This window comes from Sapajus apella, unplaced genomic scaffold (assembly GCF_009761245.1).
Source record: "Sapajus apella isolate SASKATOON/1434 unplaced genomic scaffold, GSC_monkey_1.0 scaffold9, whole genome shotgun sequence".
NCBI classification, from domain to species: domain Eukaryota; kingdom Metazoa; phylum Chordata; class Mammalia; order Primates; family Cebidae; genus Sapajus; species Sapajus apella.
Window position 1 is genome coordinate 44,564,289 of NW_022436949.1, and position 23,630 is coordinate 44,587,918.

The 23,630-nt window shown below is 39.9% G+C and overlaps 1 protein-coding gene across 40 annotated transcripts in view; it reads right to left on the minus strand.

Moving 5' to 3' along the window:
• Positions 1-23,630, minus strand: part of DOCK9 (dedicator of cytokinesis 9) — a 297,719-nt gene that overhangs the window by 104,084 nt on the left and 170,005 nt on the right. For all 40 annotated transcript variants that reach the window (XM_032277575.1, XM_032277569.1, XM_032277548.1 and 37 more), the window contains 8 exons: positions 20,294-20,468; positions 18,997-19,064; positions 9,024-9,098; positions 7,728-7,868; positions 7,037-7,240; positions 6,524-6,646; positions 2,907-2,989; positions 2,218-2,340 (listed from right to left, as the gene is read on the minus strand). In XM_032277575.1, the coding sequence (XP_032133466.1) occupies positions 2,218-2,340; positions 2,907-2,989; positions 6,524-6,646; positions 7,037-7,240; positions 7,728-7,868; positions 9,024-9,098; positions 18,997-19,064; positions 20,294-20,468 (992 nt within the window). The remainder of the gene's footprint in view (positions 1-2,217; positions 2,341-2,906; positions 2,990-6,523; positions 6,647-7,036; positions 7,241-7,727; positions 7,869-9,023; positions 9,099-18,996; positions 19,065-20,293; positions 20,469-23,630) is intronic.

The following is a 23,630-nucleotide window of genomic DNA, read 5'->3' on the forward strand; positions in this document are numbered from 1 at the left end:
GGGCACTCTCTGGCTAAGACATGTGTCCTTACCAGGTCACACAACTGTCAGATAGTGACTGGCAATCTGGGGTACCTGTGTGGTCCAGGTCCATCCTTCACCAGCATCCCCCTTTCCCCCTTCTCCAATTCCCTACATGAGCTGGGAAAGGTTCATTCCAAATCGGCCCACTGGTTATACACTCTGCTTTGCTGAATAGGCTAACCTTGTCTGTATAGGCAAGATTAGCTTCGTGCTAGCAAAACTGAGGTTGCACTTCTTGTTAATGCTCCAAAAAGGGGGAACATCAAAACAGTCAAAAACTGTAAAATCACATCACTGAAAGAGACCTTGAGAATCCTTTCCACCTTTCTGAGCGTCTTGTCAAGAGATTTCACATCACTGTGAAGGCTGAAGCTGCCTGCTGACGTGGACATGACTGGATTCTCATTAGAAACACATCTCTACGTTTTTAGAACTTATTGAGCCTGTTTCTATGACTCATATCTTTCCTATTCCTACTACTGAAGTGAGAGAAGAAAAAGGTAAAATGAGGTTAAAGAGAGCTAAACAGCCATTTTTGAGTTCTAGGCAAACTAGTAAGATTATTATTTTGATATAAAATTAAAAAAAAAAAAAAGACTAAAAAAAAGAAGAAGAAGATGACGACGACCACCAAGGGTACCTTTGGCACAGAATAGTTAGCATTTTGCTCTCAGGTGTTCTTTTCATTTCACATCTTCTAGTGCCCTCAGCTCTTTACCATTTCCAGAATTTCCCCCAGAAAAATTCTAAGACCCATCTCCCTAGCAAAGAAAATCCATTTCAAAGGTTCAGAAGTGAACTCATTAAGATGTAGCAGCAAAATAGCACAGAGGTTAAGAGTACAGACCCTCAGACAAGGCTGACTTCAGAAGCTGCGGGTCCTGTGATGTTGCATACATTGCTTGCTCCCTGTTTGCCTCATTGTGATGGGTTGAATTGTTACCTCCAAAAGCATGGTGAAGTCCTAACCCTTGGTACCTATCAATGTGACCTACTTGGAAACAGGGTCTCTGCAGATGCAATCAGTTAAGATGAGGTCACTAGGCTTGGCCCTGATCCTTTATCATTAGTGTTCTAAGAAGGGAATTTAAGCAGAGACACACAGGAAGACAGCCATGTGAGGGCAGAGGCAGAGTGGGGCAATGCAGCCACAAGCTAAGAACAAGTGGTGCTAGAAACTTGCGGGTTAGAAACCTTGCAAGTTATTTATCTTAGGCTATTCCCGTCCCAACACCCAACTAGGAAGTCACGACCCAGTCATCCTGCCTCTTTGACATAACTTGAATTAGTCCCCTTGTTCCTGTTTGCACTTTGTAGGATATAATAAATTCCTCTTCAAAGGTTTTAGCCTATAAATTGTTAAGTACAATGAGTTCTGAGATCCTCTCCTAAGAATCAATGTATCAGTATGTTCAGCTCCCCTGTTCTTTGTTCTCCATTTTAAAGTCTAACTTCCTGGTTCTCTTCACCCCATTGCTCCTAGTTTTAGTAAACAACTTTCCTGCCAGTTCTAATTAGTAGTTCACATCTGTTCCCCTGGTTACCTGTTCTGACCTGAGTCACCTTTAGGTACCTGTTCTGTAACCATCCTTCCTGCCAAACTGCTCACCCTTGCCACTCTGGCTCATACCCCTCCCTGCTCCCTTTAAAACAGCCAACTGGAATTAGCTTAGACTGTGCAGTCCAACCCTAGCCAACAGAGGAACAACACAGCAGTAGGGGCTACCTGCATCAGGGATAAAAACCCCTTCCCTTCCCCTGTTTGGGTAAGTACTTGCCATTGCTCCATCCGTCAGACACACCCTTCTACAGAAGTAAAAATTACCTAGTTGAGAAAATTTATATTCAAGAGCTATTTCTTTTGCGGCATCAAAAATTTACATATAATGAGTCCTTTCTCACCTCTTGACAAGGTTCCTCAACTGTTTCCTCCCTCCTTAGGCTCATCCCTACTTCAACCCATCCTTCATAGCACCACCCAAAACACCCTCTATAGAATTCCAATTAACCAGGTTATTCTTCTGATTTTCACCCCATCTTTCTTTGCAAGTGTTTGAGGAAATGGTCCACGCTCATTTGCCATCCCCTCTGATGTCTGAATCGAGCAATGTAAATATGACTGCTCCCCTGTTCCTCCCTCCCCACTACACAGCTTCTGTCTTTCAGATGTGGAAATAAGACCTTGAAACTCACTTCCGAAAGTCTGCAAGTAACTTGAGCATGTCGTCATTGGATAGCTTATTGCTGTCTTGCCTATAAATGGCAGAAAATCTGGCATTTTTGTCAAGATTTCCAGATGCATCCTTAAACAATGTCCTGAAATGGCAAAGCAACATTTCAAAACTAGGTTTCCAATACACCAAAATCAATTTATTATTTAAGTCTGGTTTCTATGAGAAGTCTAATTATTATTCCATTGGCTACAGCCAACAGAAATCTCATTATCTAAACACATGGAAAACATTTATGGGGATGAGGACAACTAACTCAATTTACATAGAAAACAGTTGCAGCCAACGGCTTGTGTTTAGGAAACAACATACGCAAGTCAAATGCTTAACAAGTAGAGTCCAGAGATAAAGATCACCCCAGGCTTCACTAGACTGGCCTGACTTCTAGCTGGAGGCAAGTGGTTGGGCCCTGGAATTCCAGCTCTGCAGCTGACACTCCCGTGCACCCCCCCAGATCCAGGTAGCACCTCTCTAGCCAGCAACCTTCCTTTCTGTGACTCTACTAAATGATTTTTCAAAATTGGGCTTAGGTATTTCTCAATTTTACATATTTAAATCCTCTTTGTCTCTGAAGAACAAACAGAATAGGCCTACTGACCCATCCATGTATCTATCTATATCAATGTAAAAGGTATGAAACGTGTTCCTTACCTTGCTGCCCAAGCAAATGGCATTCTATACTGTCCTAGTCTTTGGCATGCCTGCTTGGCATTCTTCAGCACCTTCTGAGCCACCTTGAAGACATGAGAATAAAGCCATGAGATACCATGTCTCACTGACAGAACTGTGACCTAAAGAGCCATCATTACACACTCACTAAATAAGCTCTTACCATAGCTTCAGATGCATAGAAAAGCATATCATACAGCAATGAATATGGCCGCATTCACACTCTGTGCAGGGTACTTTATTTAATGCATTCTCTAGCAGCGATTCTCAAAGAATACAGAATGAAGACTTTCCAAAATGCATGTCTCATCTTTGGTCTTTACTGGCAACAAACATGCTGTTTCACAGGTTTTCATACATTTCTATGACTAAATACTACTCATTATAAGTCTACTGAGTTAGTAATAATTACTATTATTTGGTATCCATACCACAATATATCACATTAGGATTCAAATGAGAACACTAATTAAAATAATAAGCTTTCACAGCTCCTCATGTGCACTAGCTTATGCTGATTCCAACAATGCAAGGGGTACGATATTAAGATACTGACTTCAGTTAGGCCAGGGTTCTCAATGCTGTATTGTCACTTCCTAAATATGAATTACTGCTATTTCCATTTCCCAATGATCAATTTGGGTTTCTTGTGGATTGATTAATTCATAGTGTACAATGAACCTTATTTGCTTTAGGCCTAAGGCAGGCCTATTATTAATCATCTATACCCCTATTGCTAAAGCAGGTAATACTTAATTTATCCAAATTTGTCTGTATTATGATAGTGCTTTGTATCAATGCAAAGTTTCATTATCTCAGAGTCACAGTGAAGGGTCTTTTACATTACTGCGTTTTTATTTTTGTTTTCTACTGAAGGGTCTTTTACATAAGTATATCAACATCCAACCAATTTTGGCAAATGTGCTCCAAAACCAAAGTGTGCTATCGCATCAGCATCACTGTTAGAAATACAGAGTCTCAGGCCTTGCCCCAACCCTCCTGGATCAGAACGTGCATTCCGACAAGAGCTCCGATGACCTGTGTGCACCATCAGCCACAGGAAGGATTAGGAAGGATCTAGAAGGATTCAGGAGCAGACAACAGAGCCGTCTCTAAGTCACACTGATCTCAGCTGTATGACTCTGTAGGTCATCAAACCTCTCTGGGCTCCACTATCCACACCTGAAAATGGGTGCTAGGCCATACTTTTCATGATCCTTTCCAGTTATGAAACTTTATGATCCTACCATGATCATGCTATGGGAACTGCTGCCTTAATGAGTAACCTGGAAAATACATCCTGATGGGAAGAGATGTCAGAAAATCATCTAGGACCTCCCCGCTTTCTTCTCCAGTGAGGTATGTTCTTGCCTCCCTGGTTGGGGCGACTTAGTGGGTTTAGGTGTGTGAGTCATAGGGTACAGTGGTCTACCTAGCTGCAGGGCCAATTTACTTAAACATTTCGGGGTCAAGATTTTTCAGTTCTGACAATAATGAATACATTGCGGAGTAAAATACAGTAATTCCATAAAATTTAAAGGTAAAGCATAAGGCATCAATAAGCCTTTTTTGCAGTGAATGAGGACTTAGCTCTCAGACATACGAAAGGCGCAAATAGAACATAGTATGTGTGAAAGTAAGAGTAAGAAAACTGTTTCTGTCCTTTGGGCTTTTTTCCCTTTTTCTTTCTTTTAAAAACATCTATTCACAGCAGATACCTACAGAGAGACTTTTCATAAAAATTTCCTCCAAAATGAAAATTTACTCTAACTGATGTTCTAGACCATCTTGGAAAACATGAAGAAACGACTTTGATAGACAGAAAAAAATCATCTCACTGTAACATCTCTGCCAAAACTGTGCTAAAGTAAGATAGTTGAGCCTTAATTCCTGCTTTAATTGAATGCTTTGGAGGTGGCAGGAAAGTAAATGCATGAATAATGTACACATGGATGAGCTTTACATTCCAGAAATAAGGAAGAAAAATCAGACTTCAGCAGATGCTCTGTGGACATGGAGGAGTGTGCAGAGGTAAGTTTAGCCTACAGTGATATGTGATTTTTACACCAGCATGAGCTGCCAAATTTCAAACCATGCATGTGGCAGGCAGAATAACAAAGTTGGTGTGGATGGGCCTTGGAAATGTGTGGCATACACAGTTGGGGGAGGAGATCTTATCTTGGGCCTTCATTGATTATTAATCAAAACATAAAAGAGCTTCTCGTCCAAGGTTTTACAGACTTGGTTTAAAAAAATAAAACAGCTTCTCTCCAGAGACCAAACTTGACTTTGCTTTTATCAGCCAAAAAGGCTTACTGTTGGAAACAATGTGCCTGTGTAAATGGGCTTTTACTTGACTGGGGCTGTAATAAATGGCATTGTCTTCCGGGATTTCTGTGATTTATGGTGCCCATGGCACTGTCTCGTACATGATCTGTTTGATCCTAACACAGTCCCTATGAGGAAGGCAGAGGCAGGAAGTAACATTATCCTTCAGGAACAGAAGGAATATCTGGAGGCCAGAGAGGTGATTTGATTTGTCCAAAGGACCCAGAAGAGTTAGGCATGCAGCACCCAGGTCTTCTGACTCCCAAACCCATTTCTGAATGGCCATCCTCCATCCTGTGGACACAGCTATGGTGCATGGGTGCCCACAGAGGTGAAGACAGAAAGCTCTGAATCCAACTTAGTAAACCTCATTCACTGCCTCTAGGATATCCACTCCTACTGTTGACCAGTCCTTGTCAGTAAATCCAGGCTACCTCTCAGACAACCACATAATTTTTTTTTTTTTAAAGAACTGCAAATATGTAAAACTGGCACTCAACAGATTACACTAGCCAGGTAGCACAAGATGCTACAAAGTGGCAGTCAAGTGCCCTCTGGCAGCTCCAGCTGGGAGACACTGAGCAGGTCACTAAGCCTTGGTGAGCCTCAGTGTCCTGAAATATGAAAGCACATCTTGGACTAGATGACCTCTAATATTTAATAATTCTATGGTGTGTCTACATCTAGGCACTACTCAAGTAAAGAACACTATTTTGAATTTTAAAAAAAAAAAAAAAAAAAGAAAAGAAAAACATACATCATGTATGCTCTCTTTCCGTATTCCACCTAAAACTCTGCCTCCTCTAGCAAAACACAAGTGGACATGAATCACTGACACTACTGGCCAGACCATCTGAGCCAAGGGCATCTCCTAGCCTCCAGCCTCATATATAAGTGTAAGAGGACCAAAACATAATTCCAGAACCCAAGAGGCACATCAACAAATAGAATGAACTCTATTTGAATATCATATATGTACTTTCTAACAGAGAACGTTTACTATTAGGCTGGTAATTCCTTTGCAAATTATTTTAGGATGTCAGAATTTTTTAGTCAAGTGGAGCATTTTACTTACACATAGGACTGCATTTCCTTCAAAATTAAGACATAAAGTAATAAGGACAAAATAAGAACAGAGTAAATACATGTAGCATATTCTACACCTTTTAAAAACATGGCTATGTTTGATTTCATGAAGCATTTCTATTTTGACATAAAGGTCTCTTTTCACAGTGCTTTTTACCATCACAAAGCATAAAAGCCATTCATACCTTAGAAGAGTCTGAACTTTTCATATATGGCTCAGCGCAATGTGTGATGCTTCCCTGAAGGACTTTTTCAATTCTGGCCACAAGAAATATATCTGGATGAGGACAAGTGACTGAAAATATTCCCTAGGAGAAAAAAAAATTTTCTTCAGTAAGTAGAATTCACAGCTGTATTAAACAAATCCCGTAAACATTAAACAGCAAAGAATAGTGAAACCGGACAACTAACAAAAAGCACCTACTGCCAAACCAGTCAGCTGACAAACAGTTCATCATATGCTCAAAAAGTCTATTTGGTGGGGGAGGTAGCTAGGGGAATGTTTAGAAAGAAGAAATGAGAAATTAAAAGCCACTTGTTTCTCAGCTTGTTTTTATGGTCTAATAACAAATACTATTAATTAAGAGTCTAATGACCCCACTTGTGCATTATAAGGTCTAATTTGAGCATTTTCGGTGCATTTGCATAGCATGCAAGGTGAGTCTGAAGAGTAGGAATGCTGGGCTCATGCTCCCTACCTGCTTTGGATACTGCATGGCAGCTTCATGAAGGATGCCCTTGAGGACGGACGGGCTCTGCCCACTGCCATTCATCACAGCCGGGGATGCGGTGGCCAGCATTTGCCTCACTGAGAAATGGTTCAGGTCTACATGGAAATCGGCAGAAATCTTTCGGTTGTATTTTATGTCAAACAGGGATAGAGTAACAAAGAAAGGCTCGACCTGAACAAAACGAAACAAAACAATCCAAAAATCACTATGGCTCAAACAGGGACAAAAGAATGCTGTGTCAAAAGAGAAATGACAGGACCTATTTAGGACTGCTGCCATAAATAACTACTAAAGATAAACAGTCCCATCATTTTGCACACAGAGAATTTGGTTATAAAACATTTTAGAAAACAAACAAAACAATTATGTTACCTTTATGTGTTTTGCTACTTAACATACGCTTCATAGAAAGCACAAATGTGTTCCCTGAAGCATCTAAGATGGACTCTGTCTCCTGGAATGCTGAGCACAGACCTACCACTCTCATCTTTCACCATGAACATTCTGTCTTTACAGGCTAAACAACCTCCATATCCTCATCCAAACACTACACCTCTTTGATAACAGGAACTAGGATTTCTCATCCAGGCTGCACTGTCAAGGCACATCTGAAACGTCTATTTTTTCCAAAATCTTTATTTTTAAAAAGAAAAATTACATTTGTAGTGGGTCCTTCTTCATTTTCGGCGACACAGCATTGCAAATTGAAAGATAAATCGTTGCATCTGACAAGAATCCTTTTCCCAAACTTCTCTTCGAATGGCTTCACTTCTGGCTCAGCTGATAAGAAGTCGAGCTTCTTTAAAAGAAAATGTAAACATATAAATAAATTATGCTCCTATTTTAAGAAATCATCATAAATGCATCCAAAGGAAACAGAATAAAACATGGAAAAATGATATACACTTACTCATAATAGTGTTGTTATTATATAATCAGTTTCTACAGTTTATAGTAGTTATACATATAGTTTATAATAGCGGTCAAGGACATGATGGTACTGAAAATGTACAGAGCTTGAAAATTATGATTATGAACAATGTAACCAATGTCCATCCAGTATCCAAGCAAGTATCCATCAACAGATGTATAAGGATACATAAAATGTAGTGTATATATACAATGGAACATTCAGCCACAGAAAGGAAGGAAATTTTGACACATGCTACAATATAGATAGACTTTGAAAATATTATATTAAGTTTAAGAAGCCAGATACAAAGGACAAATACTGTATGATTCCACATTTATGAGGTTCCTAAAATAGGCACATTCACAGAATAGAACAGAGGTTACCAGGCGATGGGGGAAGAAGGAAAGGAAGGCTGTTATTTGGTACAAATCTTCCATTTGAGAAAATGAAGAAGTTCTGGAAATGGATGGTGGTAATGGTTGTACAACAATGAGAATGTATTTAATGCCACTGAACTGTACACTTAGAAATGGTTAGAATGGTGAATTTTATATTATGTATATTTTACCATGATAAACAAAAACTGCTTAAAAGCAAAGAAAAAATAAAGGCATATATACACACATACATATGGTTATAAGGTCTGCGAGGAAACAGAAAAGTACTTATTATTACAGTTAAATGGAAAAGGTTTATATTTGAGCCTGAGCCAGGAATTATCACCAACTCCCAGGCATCTTCAGTGATAGCTGTTATTTTCTGATGGTTATTTTAACATGTAAATTAGATGTTCTTTGTGAACAGAGAATGTCTTTGAGTAAATCTCTCTCAATTTTCAAAAATCTATTGAATATCAAATACTCACAATAATAAGGCTGTGGTGATGAGATTATATGTTTTTATTTTTCCTCTTTTCCCCAAATTTTCTATATTGTTATTTTTCTTGTTCCAAAATAAAGCAAACAAATAAACAAATAAGCCCATAGATGATTTTCTCTCCCACACTTGGTTTTCAATGTTAAACATTTAGGTAGTTCTTACCTGGGCATCTGGGTCCAAATAAAAAAGTTTGACTCTGCTTTCACTTTTCAGTTTGATTTCTGCTTCTCTGGCACTCTGATAACAAGATAAATAAAAATTACATTTAACAAAATCCTTTTCTTGCAAAGGTGTCCAAATACATTTAAAAGCTGCCCAGTCCTGAAGCCTGAGGCTTCTGGAAAGCTCTGCCTCGTGTTGGAGAGCCACAGTGTGTGCCAGGGAGTGTGCAGCACAAAAGGTAACCACCAGCAGGGAAAAAAGAGAAGGAAGATGAGATTCAGCCCTTCTGAAGCTCACAACAAGTGGTAGAGTCAAAGTCAACACAAAGAATGCAAAAGAGAATAATTAAGCATCTGTGTGTCAAGAAAGTCTTCATGAAGTAATGGAATATGGGGTAGGCTTGGAATGAAGGGATAGAATCGAGCTGAATATCCCTGGCTGAATGAAAAGGATGCACAGATAGACACTGAGGATGAAAATGAGCCCAGATGCTGGAAAGGATTTAATCGGGTCTAGTCTATGACTGGGTACAAGAAGGGAAAGAGGAAGGTATATATTTTGAATGGTGTGATAGAGAAAATGATGGATGATCTTGAAGGACAAGATGCTGATTCATTCACTATTCATTGAGTACCTCTTATGGGCCAGGCCCTAGAAACATAAATGTGAATGAAGAAAGTCCCTACCGCCAAGGAATACCAGGTGGGGAGACAGCTTATCAACAGGTAATAAGGACAAAATAAAGTGTAAGGAACAGTGGGAGCCCACTTGGACAAGGCGGTAGTAGTCAGGAACCACCTCCCAAGGGAAGGCCCATCTTGAAGGACAAGAACACTTGGCCAGGAAAGGAGAAAAGTGCATTCTAGGAGAAGGCACAGCAGGTGCAAAGGGACAAGTCACACCTGAGCAATGACCAAGTCACTCATCACAACTAAATGGCAGGGCATGATTAAAAAAAAAAAAAAGTTAAGAGAAATGAGTCTGGGATTTGCATCTAAGGAATGGGGATTTCATTCAGAATCTAAAATATCCTGCAACATTTTAGACAAGAGAATAAAATGAGTTTCACATTTCAGAACCATCACTTAGGGCTGAGGCAAATGGGTTAAAAAGGGTAAGACCTGGAGGTCCACATGTCTTTCTTGGGTTGTAACACCAGCCTCCCAGTCTCACAGCAGGGCCAATTAACAAATCCCATGTTTCTAGCTTGGGCAGCTAGATGGTGAATGGTGAATCCATGAATAAGACAGAAAACTCAGGAAGAACACATCTGCAAAAAAGATGATAGTATCTTTATCATCTTTGTATAGAGATGCCTGGGTAGAGATGCCTGTGGAATTTCCAACAGGAAACATCCAATAGTCAGCTAAAGGGATGAAACTTGAGCACAAGGCCGAGAGGAAGGCTGGAGTTCCAGACCTAGAGAACGTCGGCACAGAGGTGGGTGCAAGTCTTGGGACTGGATGAGATGTCCTTAGGGAGAGGGTGAAAGTGAGTCTGAGGACAAATCCCAGGGGGCCAATATTGAAGAGGTGGACAGAGGAGAAGCCACAGAAGAAACCAGACAGATGGTAGAAGAGATGGGGGCTGGAGATACGGGATTTGGGAACGGAAAGAAAGAGAGGCTTTTCAGACATTCACAAGATAGAAGTCATGTCCGTCTTTACGGTTTTTCATGCCTGGTGCCTCCAAGTCTATATTCTATTCTTCTTGGCAGTCAGAGCTCTCCACTACTCTCAGCTCCACAGTTATGTCTATGGGTCGGACGAGAGTATACTCTCTCATTTGCTACTTTCCCCAAAGACGAGAGTCACATCTCAGCCCTTGAGGATGGGGCACTCACAGCCACAACGGAAAAGGTGTCTTTTCTTCTCTGTTGGTGGCTGAACAAAGTCTATTATTACATTTGTAATCATGGCTAATGAGAAAATAAGCACCTTAATTTTCTTAGCCATGTGATTGTTGTATATAACAGGTCTTTAGCAATGATCCAAACTATCATGATTGGCTGTCTGTGTTTAAATAGAATGATCACCAGAATACTAGGAAACTGGGTTCTGGTTCTAGTTCAGTTAAGTAGCTGTCCAAGCTACTTAGCCTCTCTGGATTCCATTTTCATTTCTGGGTAAAAGTGTTAAACAAGATGATGGCTCAAGTCTCTTACCTCACAGAGTTTATCTTGATGCTAAATGGGATCCTGAAGGCTATGGAGGTGAAGGGGCATTCCTGCAATCTTCTGTTTATGCTTCCAGGGCAAAACGGGTGCCTGTGGCGGAGGTAGGCGCTCTCCACATGGGAGATGGGACCACTTCATTCTATTCTATCCTGCCTATCACCTTTCCTATTTTTTCACACCAAAAGAGCAAGAACATGTGCAAGTGGAATCTACCTAACCAAACCCAAAGAATTTGCTTTTCATTGCATATGGCCTGTGGTGTTTCCTAACGAACCATCAGTACTAGATGCTGCAAGCCAGCACCAATAGTTATCTATTCTACTTCTGAATCATCCACTTGAGCCCTTCAACAAAGGCAAATACTGTGTTATGATCTCAGACACTAGAGCAGAGGAGTGGGTTCTTAATGTAGAGGCAATTCCCGCCGCCTTTCTGAAAGATGCTTGTTGCTCAGGTTGACCGTGCTAGGAGATAAGAAATGAATAAAGCAGGAACAACTGCGAATGAGCCCTGTATAATTAAAGAACAAATGGGGCTGGGCGCGGTGGCTCAAGCCTGTAATCCCAGCACTTTGGGAGGCCGAGGCGGGTGGATCACGAGGTCAAGAGATCGAGACCATCCTGGTCAACACGGTGAAACCCCGTCTCTACTAAAAATACAAAAAATTAGCTGGGCATGGTGGCGCGTGCCTGTAATCCCAGCTACTCAGGAGGCTGAGGCAGGAGAATTGCCTGAACCCAGGGGGCGGAGGTTGCGGTGAGCCGAGATCGCGCCATTGCACTCCAGCCTGGGTAACAAGAGCGAAACTCCGTCCCAAAAAAAAAAAAAAAAGAACAAATGGGAATGCAGACATATGAAAAGAAAAACCATTAACTACTAGCCAAAGTAGACACAAAGCATTCTGATTTTGTCGCTAACACCCAAAAGATGTATTCTTACCACAGACATCATTTATTGGAAAAGAAGGACAACTTTAGACATAAAAATAACCTAAAAGCTTGTAATACACATTGACAGCTCTGCTATGAGATAGATAAAAAGCAAATTCAGCTTCTTAAAGTTCTTCCCAACCCTCCTAAGGTCTAGGACGATGCATTAAACAGAAGGGATGCCCAACACAGGCTGAAGGAATTACCAAGTAAAATCTAGGAGGTAGAAGAATGTGGTTCAGGGAGAGCAGGACTTTGCCCCACAGTCAGGAACCAGTATCTGGAAGATTAGCAATGATAAGAGCTATTATTTATTGATAATAGCCAATATCTACCTGCTAGATATTACCCTAAGTGCCCATTTTAATTTTATACAACCTTAGGAGGCAGGTACTGTTATTGTCCCTGCTCATTAAAAGAGAAGACACTAAGTTAAGGCATGAGCGTTCAGTACTTTGCCCAAAGATTTACATCATCAAACAGAGGCCTGACTTCTAACTCAGGTTGCCTGGCTTCAGAGTCTAAACTATTACACTACACAAGAAAGGAGAAAAAAAGGTAAAGAATATGAACAGGCAAGTCAGAGAGGAAGAAAAAACACAAATGGCAAATAAACATATGAAAATATGAGAAATATCAGTAATAACCAGCAAAATACCAATGAAAGCACAGTAAAATACCATTTTACACTCGTCTGGTGACGATGCAGAGAAACAGAAATGTAAATTGTTACAGCTTTTTGGGACAGTAACTTGGCAATATTTAAAGCATTAAAAACACGATAACCTTTGACTTAAAAATCCCACAATGGGGAATTTCTCCTTCTGAAATAAGAGCACAAGTATTTAATATCATGTTGTTTATTGTGTACTGTTTGTAGAGGCTGAAAAACTGAAAAAACCCTCAATGTTCATTAATAGGGCGATGGCTGAATAAACTGTGCAGGAGTGACAGCTGGAATACCATGCAGCTTGCTGATATGTATGTAAGAGGGAACCAGGTCTTCTGCTGATCCAGAGGGACATCTATGAAACATTTTTAAGCGACAGAGCAAATTTCAAAATAATGTATCTATCATGAACATTTTTTATAAAAAATCTTTAAAACCTTACATACGTGTATCTATATTTCTATGAGCAATCTGTTTGGTGAAAGGGGAATTTCAACAGGTTATTAATGTCAGTGTTCTCAGGAATGTAAGAATGGAGAATGAAGGGAAAAGATGAACTTCTCTTTATACAACTTTGGGTCTGTTTACTTATTGTAACAAGCACACTTATTTTTAATTAAAATTTTAGTAAAGATAGTAAAATAAATAGTTGTAATATGTACTCTCATAATCTAAGAGCGGACAAAATACAACTATAACAAATACCATCCCAAAGACTGTAGTTGAGCAACTCTCAGAGTGATGGAAACCAGCTCTGCTCTTAAAATAACCTGTGGTCAGTCTATATTGTGATGGTAGGAAGAGCCAACTGGCTTTTCCCAGACACCCTGTTGCCTCTTTCCTGCCCAAAGCCCACTGACTACTCTGGGTTCTGTGGAGAGGAGAATGAGAGGAAAATGGAGACAGAAACTGGACAAGGGCAGAGCTGTTCTCTGTAGAAACTGGTGTTTGCTGAGAAGACAAGGAAGACAATGATTCATCTAAAACAGGGAGGATTCCCCAGCCCCACCCTGTCCTGTAAACCCTACATTCAAGCACTAATGACACACCCGACAAGGTTTTCTTCTTTGTCTGAAGAAGTAGTTGTGGACCAAACATTCAAGAGTTTCCAGAAAGTCTGCTGTTGGCTTTAGGCATACTCTGTGTCTTAAGTTTATTTGCGAATAGATAAACAATATAGAGTCGAAGACTATGGCCAACAGCATCTTATTATAAGGCTGAATTATCAGAAACATTGTGTTGACTGTTGGGTCATTTAAACAGAATGGGTTGGAATAGGAGGACTCTGCAAAACATTTTGAGGCCAGAATATATACTCTAAAGAGTTATCATGATTTATTTCCACTACTTCCAAAATACCTAACTCCTCAGGACCATCAGCTCATCCTCTTCACAAAGGAGACCCAGAAATGTAACACTAGCTGACCCCACAGACAGAAGCCTAGCTAGCTCCTTTGTGTCACAGTGCAAGGATATTGTTTTCTGGATTGGAATCTAGGGAATGAAGCACTTATTACAGACTTGGTTTAAGAAATCAGAAAAGGTATCTGTGAAATCGTTTGGGTTCTGACAAGTTCTGCTGAGATGGCCCTTAATCCTTATTCTATCGCCATGAGACTATAAAGTCTGAGACATACATTCCGCTGGATGCAACTGTGGAAGATTTACCTGGAATGATAAGTTCATTTGCTTAAAGCAAAGTTGAAAGGTAAAAAGATGTGAGGAATTCTGGATTCAGATAAAACTCTACTTCTCTTTTAGAACCACATGGGGAAAGCAAAGTAAAAGTTGGTTGCTATTCTTTGAGCACAAAAATAAAAGCTCATAAACAGAAAAGCTGTGGAAGAAAACATAAGGTGGGTTTTCTTCACAACATCTTTATATAAGGAGATGACATATATGTTCTGATGTCACCTAAGATATAAATGTAACCAGAGAAATAAATTATTAAATAACTAATAATGGAGTTTATAACTTGATTATGTTACTCCTTGACTTTCTAGAAAAGAACTCACTTAGCTAACTTGAACTATGGTTTGTGTACCTAACTAAAATATTTATAAGACTGATGCTATATACACTGTTATATTTACAATAAAAAATGTTTGGTTTCATATCAGACAATAGGAGGAAAAGAACCAGTTTTCGGGTAGATACAGCGTGTTCTCTAATACAAAAACAATAAAGATGTTCAGCACTAAATGTACAAACATAAGTCCCAAGATTATGCAAAAGATTCTGAAAACGTAAGCCTACATCACTCACACAGTAAGTAATGGGCCCTTCCATAATATTCCACAATGAGACATCAGTTATTTTTGCACTAACACAACTTCCTCTCAGTCACATCCTGTTTGGCTACATTTCAGTCACAATGGAAAACAAAAGCCGGGGCAACAGGATGAAGGAGGTAGAAAGAGGAGCTGATTAGAAAGGAACCTGCCATTCAATTACACCTTCAGCTACCTTCTGCCTGCCCCCATTGTTCTAGGCTTTTTTCTACAATCTTACTGAACTGTGGCCCTGCCTCCCAGTCTGACCCTCTCTTGCACCTTCCCTCCCGGATATTGACCTCTTTACCTCTTCATCCCCTAGTCAACTTGCACAGTTCTCTCTCCCCAACCCTCTCCCTACTCTCTGATTCTGTAACCATGGAATCCATTCCTCCTAAAAATGGGACGACCAACAGTTATCAGGTCAACTTCTCTGCCTTCTCAACCAGTGCAAATAGTCCAGATATCCTACAGGGAGATGATAAAGAGCCAAAATTGCACTCTTGCTCAGAAACTCGGCTGCTCACACTGACACCACCAAGCTGGACTTTAAAAGGCAAAGCCCACAGATACCCATGTGCTGAGTGAATAACTCATCTCCATTTTCTTCATTGCTTTTCCCTTCAAAAAATTACTTTCTACATTTTCTACCTTTCTAAATAAAAGTATTTTTAAAATACGGGAAAGCTAGGGGAAAAGAAAAAACAGTAAATCCTCTAACAAGGATATATTTTTCAGGTTTTGACCATGACTCCCGGTAAGAAATGTTTTAACATTTGCAACACAAAGAGAAATGTCTGAGGTGATGGCTAGCCCAATTACCCTGATTTGATCATCACACATTGTATATAGACATCAAAATATCACACAGACCCCAAAAATATGTACATTACATACCAATGAAAGTAAATAAGTTTACATAAGAGCACACTAAGAAAAACAAATATCTTTTATGTTTGTTTGCAAGACACTATGCAAGACACACATATACACATTTTATATATATATATATATATACACACACACACATACATATATATATTTATATACATAGTACTCTGCCCTTAATAACGATATTTTACATAAAAAATGTTATTATTAAGGGCAGTGTACTTTCATATTCTCCATTCAATTCTATTACATTAAAAAAAAAATCCCCCTTTTTTTTTTTTGAGACACAGCCTTGCTCTGTCACCCAAGCCAGACTGCAGTGGCACAATTTCAGCTCACTGCAACCTCTGCCTCCTGGGTTCAAGTTATTCTCCTGCCTTAGCCTCTCAAGTAGCTGGGATTACAGGCACCTACCATCACACCCGGTGACTTTTTATATTTCTAGTAGAGACGGGGTTTCACTATGTTGGCCAGGCTGGTCTGGAACCCCTGACCTCAATTAATCTGCCCACCTCAGTCTCCCAAAGTGCTGAGATTACAGGCATGAGCCATCCTGCCTGGCCTAACAAAACTTTTTAAGGTGAGTCACATAATGTTTAGCTAAAGAACCCTGACACAAAGAGTACATGTATGACTCCATTCACAGAAAGGTCTAGAAAAGTCAAAACTAATCTACAGTGACGGAGGTCAAAATAACGAGGGTCTCAGGTACAAGCTAGCCTGAGGGCTGCTTACATCAGTGTACAAATGTGAACTCCACTGAGCTCTAAATTCATGCTTGAACATTCTGCTTTTGTAAACTATACCTCAATAAAAGTAATAAAAAAATAAATAGAAACAAGAAGAAGCAGGGGTTGAAATCAAACTGATTTCACCAACTAAAATGGCTTAAGCTAACTTGTAACATATTTTTTAAAAACAGTTCCAAATATTTTAAATGAAAAAAATATATAATTATACTTATAAAAATACAAGTATACATAAATGTACACATTTATATTAAATATATGTATATATTTTTAAAATCTCCCTAGGTCGGCCGGGCGCGGTGGCTCAAGCCTGTAATCCCAGCACTTTGGGAGGCCGAGGCGGGTGGATCATGAGGTCAAGAGATCGAGACCATCCTGGTCAACATGGTGAAACCTCGTCTCTACTAAAACTACAAAAAAAAATTAGCTGGGCATGGTGGCACGTGCCTGTAATCCCAGCTACTCAGGAGGCTGAGGCAGGAGAATTGCCTGAACCCAGGAGGCGGAGGTTGCGGTGAGCCGAGATCGCGCCATTGCACTCCAGCCTGGGTAACAAGAGCGAAACTCCGTCTCAAAAAACAAAACAAAACAAAACAAAAAAAATCTCCCTAGGTCTTAGAATCAAACAATACTGAATTATATTGGCTGGGTAGTAACAGAAGAAAGGAGGGGACAGCTCTTGTATATCCTCACAGGAAAAAGCATAGATTTATAATTAATCAACATTAGATTCAAATAACATGAATCTTCTCCTAGGTATCTACTCTGTTCACCCAGTAAGTGCAGAAGGTTACTTTCTGAATTCTAGACAGCATCACATATATTACCTGCTGAAACAAACTAAAACCCAAGCAGGTGCAAACATTTTGTTTTGGAAAATTATGAAACCCCAAACATCCAGAAACAAAAAAGCAAATCTCAATGCAAGATACGATACACAGACATTCATAACACAAAAACACAAACACACAAGCCAAAACTCTCCCCAGACTAGGAGGTGGTTACAATGGTGGCACTAAAATTAGCTTTAATAGGCAGGTGCTAAAAAGATACTGTGGTAACAGTCAAGTCCTGAAGAAAAACAATGCTCCAAAGTCCCAGCCAGGGAGGGAGATTTTATATTTGAGAATAGCCATGTTGTCTTAAAATAAAGGTCAATGCTGAATGCTAGTCTATTTATAATCCTATATAGATAAACCATGTTCTATTATAGTGTTTAAGATGTGGGTGTGGAGAGCCACCATTTCACTCTAGTATCAAAAAAGAATAAAAGGGCAGTAACAGAATAAGAGTGCAAAGGGCTAGAGAAGACAAAGATATTTCTCTCATTTAAGAAAGAATCATTCACAGATGCACACAACGAGACAAGAACAACGATACTCATTGTAGCATTGTTTATAATAGAAACAAAAATAACAGAACAGTTGAAATGTCTATACAGTACAAATAAAAGGGCTGAATTTTAAATTTTTTAAAGTACAGAACAATACATATAGCATGTTAGTGTTTGTAAAACATTTTAAAACATATTAAACACCATATATATCATTATGACAGATTTATTTATAAAGATATAAAAATGAAAATAAAACTTTTAATAGTGCTTGTTTCTGATTTGGGTTGTGGGAAGAGAAGAGAATGGGAATAAGGACAGTGTTTAAAAGAACTTCAACTATAACTGACGTTTTATAACTTTTAAGAATATGGAAGCTAAAAAGGCATCATAATAGATATTTAATCTGGGAGGTGGTGGTATGGTTGGTGGGCTTTTCTTTGTGCTTTTCAGTAACTTTTAAATTTCTCAAAATTGTAAGACAGAGGAATAGCTTATTTTGCTTTACATTGAGAGTGATCTAGAAACAATTTCTGAAACTCAGGCAAGCCCTAGTTTTCGTGGCAAGATACCAGGTCCTTCCTCTTTGGAACTGTGTCTATTAACCCAAGTAAGGGAGAGCACGTGTCAACACAGAAAGTAAGATGTTATTATGAGGACACCTACCTGTGTGTTTCAGTTATCTCTTCAGTACTTGTGATGTAGTGTTAAGCATTATCAGGGAAAAGATGCTTAAGAATAAATGGAGAATACTTTATAGGGTACTTTTTAGAAGCCAGGTTGAAGTCGTACTGCATGAGTACATGTCACCTCATAATCAGGTCAGAAAAAGAGAGAGGTAATCACAATGTAATTGTTATCATTTCAACAGATTCCACTGTTGACAAACCAATAAAATGAGAAATATTTCAACAGCATTCAGTGAAGAGCAGAAGATGTAAGATGATGTTACCTTGGCAAGTTCCGGCAGGTAGCTATCTAAACCGGAACCAGAACCTTCCAATTTGCTTTGTTCATCATCTAAAATGGCAAAACAGATTATCAGAGTCACTTGTAATTCATAGTATTTCATTTGAAACAGAATGAGGAAGGCCATCTCTCTTAGGTGCCTTCAATCGAACACAGTGGTTCCCCACTCTGGATGCTCATGGGAAACAATTGGGGAGCCTTGAAAAAACACTGATTCACAGGCCCAGTGGTGAGAGTCAAGATACCGAGTAGCTGGTATAGCATGGACACTGCCCAATGAGAACTGACACTTGCTATGAACAATGGCCCGCAAGGACACATCCATGAGAAGCCCTAAAATCAGACCTGCCCAGGCTCCACCGCAGGCCAACTAAATCAGAATCTTGTGTGGGACCAGGTAAGCAATATTTTAAAAAGCTCCCAGGTACTTTTTTTTTTTTTTTTTTTTTTGAGACGGAGTTTCGCTCTTGTTACCCAGGCTGGAGTGCAACGGCGCAATCTCGGCTCACCGCAACCTCCGCCTCCTGGGTCCAGGCAATTCTCCTGCCTCAGCCTCCTGAGTAGCTGGGATTACAGGCACGCGCCACCATGCCCAGCTAATTTTTGTATTTTTAGTAGAGACGGGGTTTCACCATGTTGACCAGGATGGTCTCGATTTCTCGACCTCGTGATCCACCCGCCTCGGCCTCCCAAAGTGCTGGGATTACAGGCCTGAGCCACCGCGCCCGGCCCCCAGGTACTTTTAAGAGGAAGCCAGGATTGGGAACAAAAACATGAATTGTCAAGAACACAGCGAGATTTTTCTCACCAAATTAATCTGAGGCTCTCATGCATTCTAATTATTACTAATATTTTATAATACAGTACAAATTCTGTGCTAGATACTTGAGATTCATTTTCTTATTTACTATTCCCATCTGACCAGTAATTTTCATTTTTATTCCCATTTTATAGATGAGTAAACTGAGACTCAAAAAACATCAGCTGTTTACTCAAGTAACAGCTACACAGCTGAAATATGGTATTTATGAGACTCAAACCCAAGTCTTCCTTTCTGCCTCCAAAGCTTTGGTTCTTCCCATTACATGATCTCCATATACAAAATGTCAGGGAAGTAGGTGATAGTGTGAAAAAATCTTTGCTGACCGGCTATTTGTAAAGAGCTCCTATCTATCCCATCTCTCACGAACTTGGACAACGCAGGTCTCCTTCCTATGCTCACCTGGAAAAACTAAAGGCACCCAGAGAGTGTGTGCCTGGGGGAAGCCAAGCCTACCTACCTTCATGAGAGTCGCCATTTCGCTTTTCTTGCATTGCAGCTTCAAAGTTGAGCTGGAGAATCTTATTTAGAATTGTGATCCATTCTTCCATTTCCACTTCACTGTCCGCTGCCAGGAGATAACTACTTTTGTCTTGCATCTTGAGCTCAAAGGCAAAACGCCTGACTTTGTTGTTCTGAAATGGAAAAGGGATAAAGAGACAGATTTTAAAAGAATTAGAACTGCTTTAAAATAACTTCTCTTATGTGCTGCTGGGCACTATCTCATTGGCATTTAGAAGCAAGCTATTTAAACTGCAAGCCCCCTCCTCATGAAACCTCGTCACTATCCACCTTCCCTGCTTTACTTTCTCCATAGCTTTATTTTCCCATCTGACTCATTACCGACTTTACATACTTACTTGATTCACTGTGTGTCCCTGCAGCGGAATGAAAGCTCCTCAATGCTCCCATTTTGTTCAGTGCTACACATCCTTAGTCTCTACAACAGTGTCTCGCACATAGTGGGTATTTGAAAACTATTTGTCGAATAAATGAAATTTCATGTAAAATTTTCATATTTCTTCAGCTCCTATTTTTTTTAAATGAGGTAGCGTATGGTATTCCATTTCAAGAAGCCAGCCATTATCTATTATTTTGTTTGGCTTACTTATCTGGAACTTTCTCATCCTTTATGAATCCCAAAAGGTATTTGGACTCCCTGTCTGTGGCTGTGCCTCATGCCTCCGGTTTTCATGTCTGCGAGAGGGCAGCTGGCTCAAAGAACAAGAACAGCAGTCCACGCGCAGTAACGGACAGACGGAAGATGAACATACACTAGACCAGGATTTCTTAGCCTCTGTACTACTGACACTTGGGCAGCCAATTCTTTGTTGTGAGGGACTGGCCCGTGAGTTGTACGATGTTTAGCAAAATTCACGGCCTTACGCCACTAGATGCGTCTCCAGACATTGCCAGATGCCCTCCAGGGAGCAAAATCTCCCCAGGTTGGCCACACTAGGTAGAGGTTCAGCTCTGAGGAACATGGCACAAGATTCCTTGTAAGGACAGGCTGAGTGATGTGAAATTGAACACTCCCACTAATCTGGGCGGGCAGGAAAGCCCCCCTCATAGCCAGTACAATCCTACAGGGTAATCCATAGTCCCTGCAAGAGTTCCTTGATGGAGGTCTCAGGGACAGGGCAACCCTCCCAAAGATCCCTGTGATTTTGCAGCACAGTTCTTAGAAATGCAAAGTCAAGTGCTCCCCTGGCAAAGCCACACACTCTTATGCACAGACTGTCTGCTGCCAGCTCAGTAATTGCCACCTTGGATTTCACTTAAACTTTAAGGCAAGAACCAGGAAGAAGTCAAAGGCTAGAAACAAAATGAGTTTTCTCTCCTCCATTCCCTGTGTACTCACGATCATGAAAAGAGAAATTTAAAAGTGGAACATTAGGCCTCAATTCTAAACAATTCCTCTTTCTGAGCCTCAGTTTCCTCATCTCCAAAATAAGTACCATAAACTTCAAGGGTTCTAAAATACTTCCAAAATTTTTAGAACAGGCATTTTTTTTTTAATTACAGCACCAGTCAACTAAATTTTTTTTATAACATCCACAAGTAATAATTTTTTAAAAACCCTTAAATCACAACTTTTGGTGCTTATTTTACAAACAGACATGGATAAAAACAATTATTTTACTCTTTTGAAGTCTTGGATACAATTTATTAAACGGAAAACACCGTCAGCTGCATCTGCAAAGACAATCTGAAGGAAGAGACTTCCCACTGAAGTCAGAACCTTAGATTTTGAAATGCGCCCCAGAGACTAATTGATAGCTCAGGGCTGTTGTACTTATAAGCATCTGTCCCCTGGGCCAAAGACATGCAGCAAAACTCTCTTATAAAACAAAAATAATTACTTCCTACTTTATAAAATGAGGTTGCCAAATATATTTAGTTTTGCTTTACCTTTTTATTTTTAAAGTCTGCCAGAAAACTCAGCTAAAAAGTAACTTAAAGGTCTTTTGACTAAAGAATACAAAGAAACCTCCTACTTGTCCCACCCAAGAAGTTAATTCATTATCATTGATAAATCACTCTGGCACTCCTTACTTCACAAACACTGTCAATAAACATATTCTGATATAATGAGACTGTTGGTAGTGGTGGCTTTCAGCAGAGGCTGAATTGCCAGCTGAGAGACATCCACGTTAGCTGTTGACTGAAAATAATTTTCAGTGAGCATTAAGTGGTGCTGTAGTCTTGATCTTGGGCCCAAATACAGTTTCGCGTATTTGACCTTTTTCCTCTTTCTTCTTCTTTTTTTTATTTTTTTTGGCAGGGGGGTGGGTACTGCACAGTGGTTTTTTTGTTTTCTTTTTTGTAACCTCTCAAATTACCTTTTGGTGTTTTTTATTTATTTTTCAAAATGGTTTTTAAAATTAGTTACCAATAATTAAAGTTATCAAGGTTTAACTAAAATTCTGTATTTCTGGTGTTTTGAGAAACCAGATGATCTAGCACTTTTGAGCTGGGGGTTCCACATGGCGACACCAGCTGCAGGTGGGCATCAGATGCCCCCTTTAAATGGGGCACTGGACTCTAGGTCACCCCAGCATTCCCTATTGCTTTGCCACCAGGCCTCTTTCTGTCACTTAATTTATCTCCTTGGTCCCTGCAGACATCTGATTCTGGACCCCTGCCTTCCACTGCTGACCATGAGGTAGAAACAGGATCTGGACTTACTCTCCCACCATCACTGCTAGAAAACTGGACAAAACAGATGAAGTAACTGTTTTCAGATAGGGGATAACAGGCAGTTTGGCCCTTTCCCTGTGGAAGGGAAAGATACCGGGTGGCTCCACATCACCTCAGCTTTCTGCCTGGAGGCAGTATCTGGGTCGTGGCACAGGAAGGGGAATCCAAGCAGAGCCCTGCCGTCTTGCTGAGTAAAAGACACTGACCAGAGCTGAGGAAGACCAAGGTGGCCAGAACATGCAGGGCAGAGTCTCCAGAATGATGGGAAAGAAAACAGCACTAACACAAGAGAGAGTCCAGCTCCAGAAGGACTCACTAAGTCACACATGCATTAGGTATATGTTTTCTATTTACATGTTATACTTTATTTTCTATTTATATGTTATACCTTAACAAAAAAGCTTGCCAAAAAATAAAATAAAAATCAAGACACAACAACCAAAATTTCTCAACACTAAAGACCACTAACAACAGGATTCCGAATAACATCAGCATCTTCCAAACAACAGTAGAAACTAGAAGGCAATGGGATGCCTTTGAAATTTCAAGGTAAAATGATTTCACTTTGGATTTTATAACCAGCCAAACTATGAGTC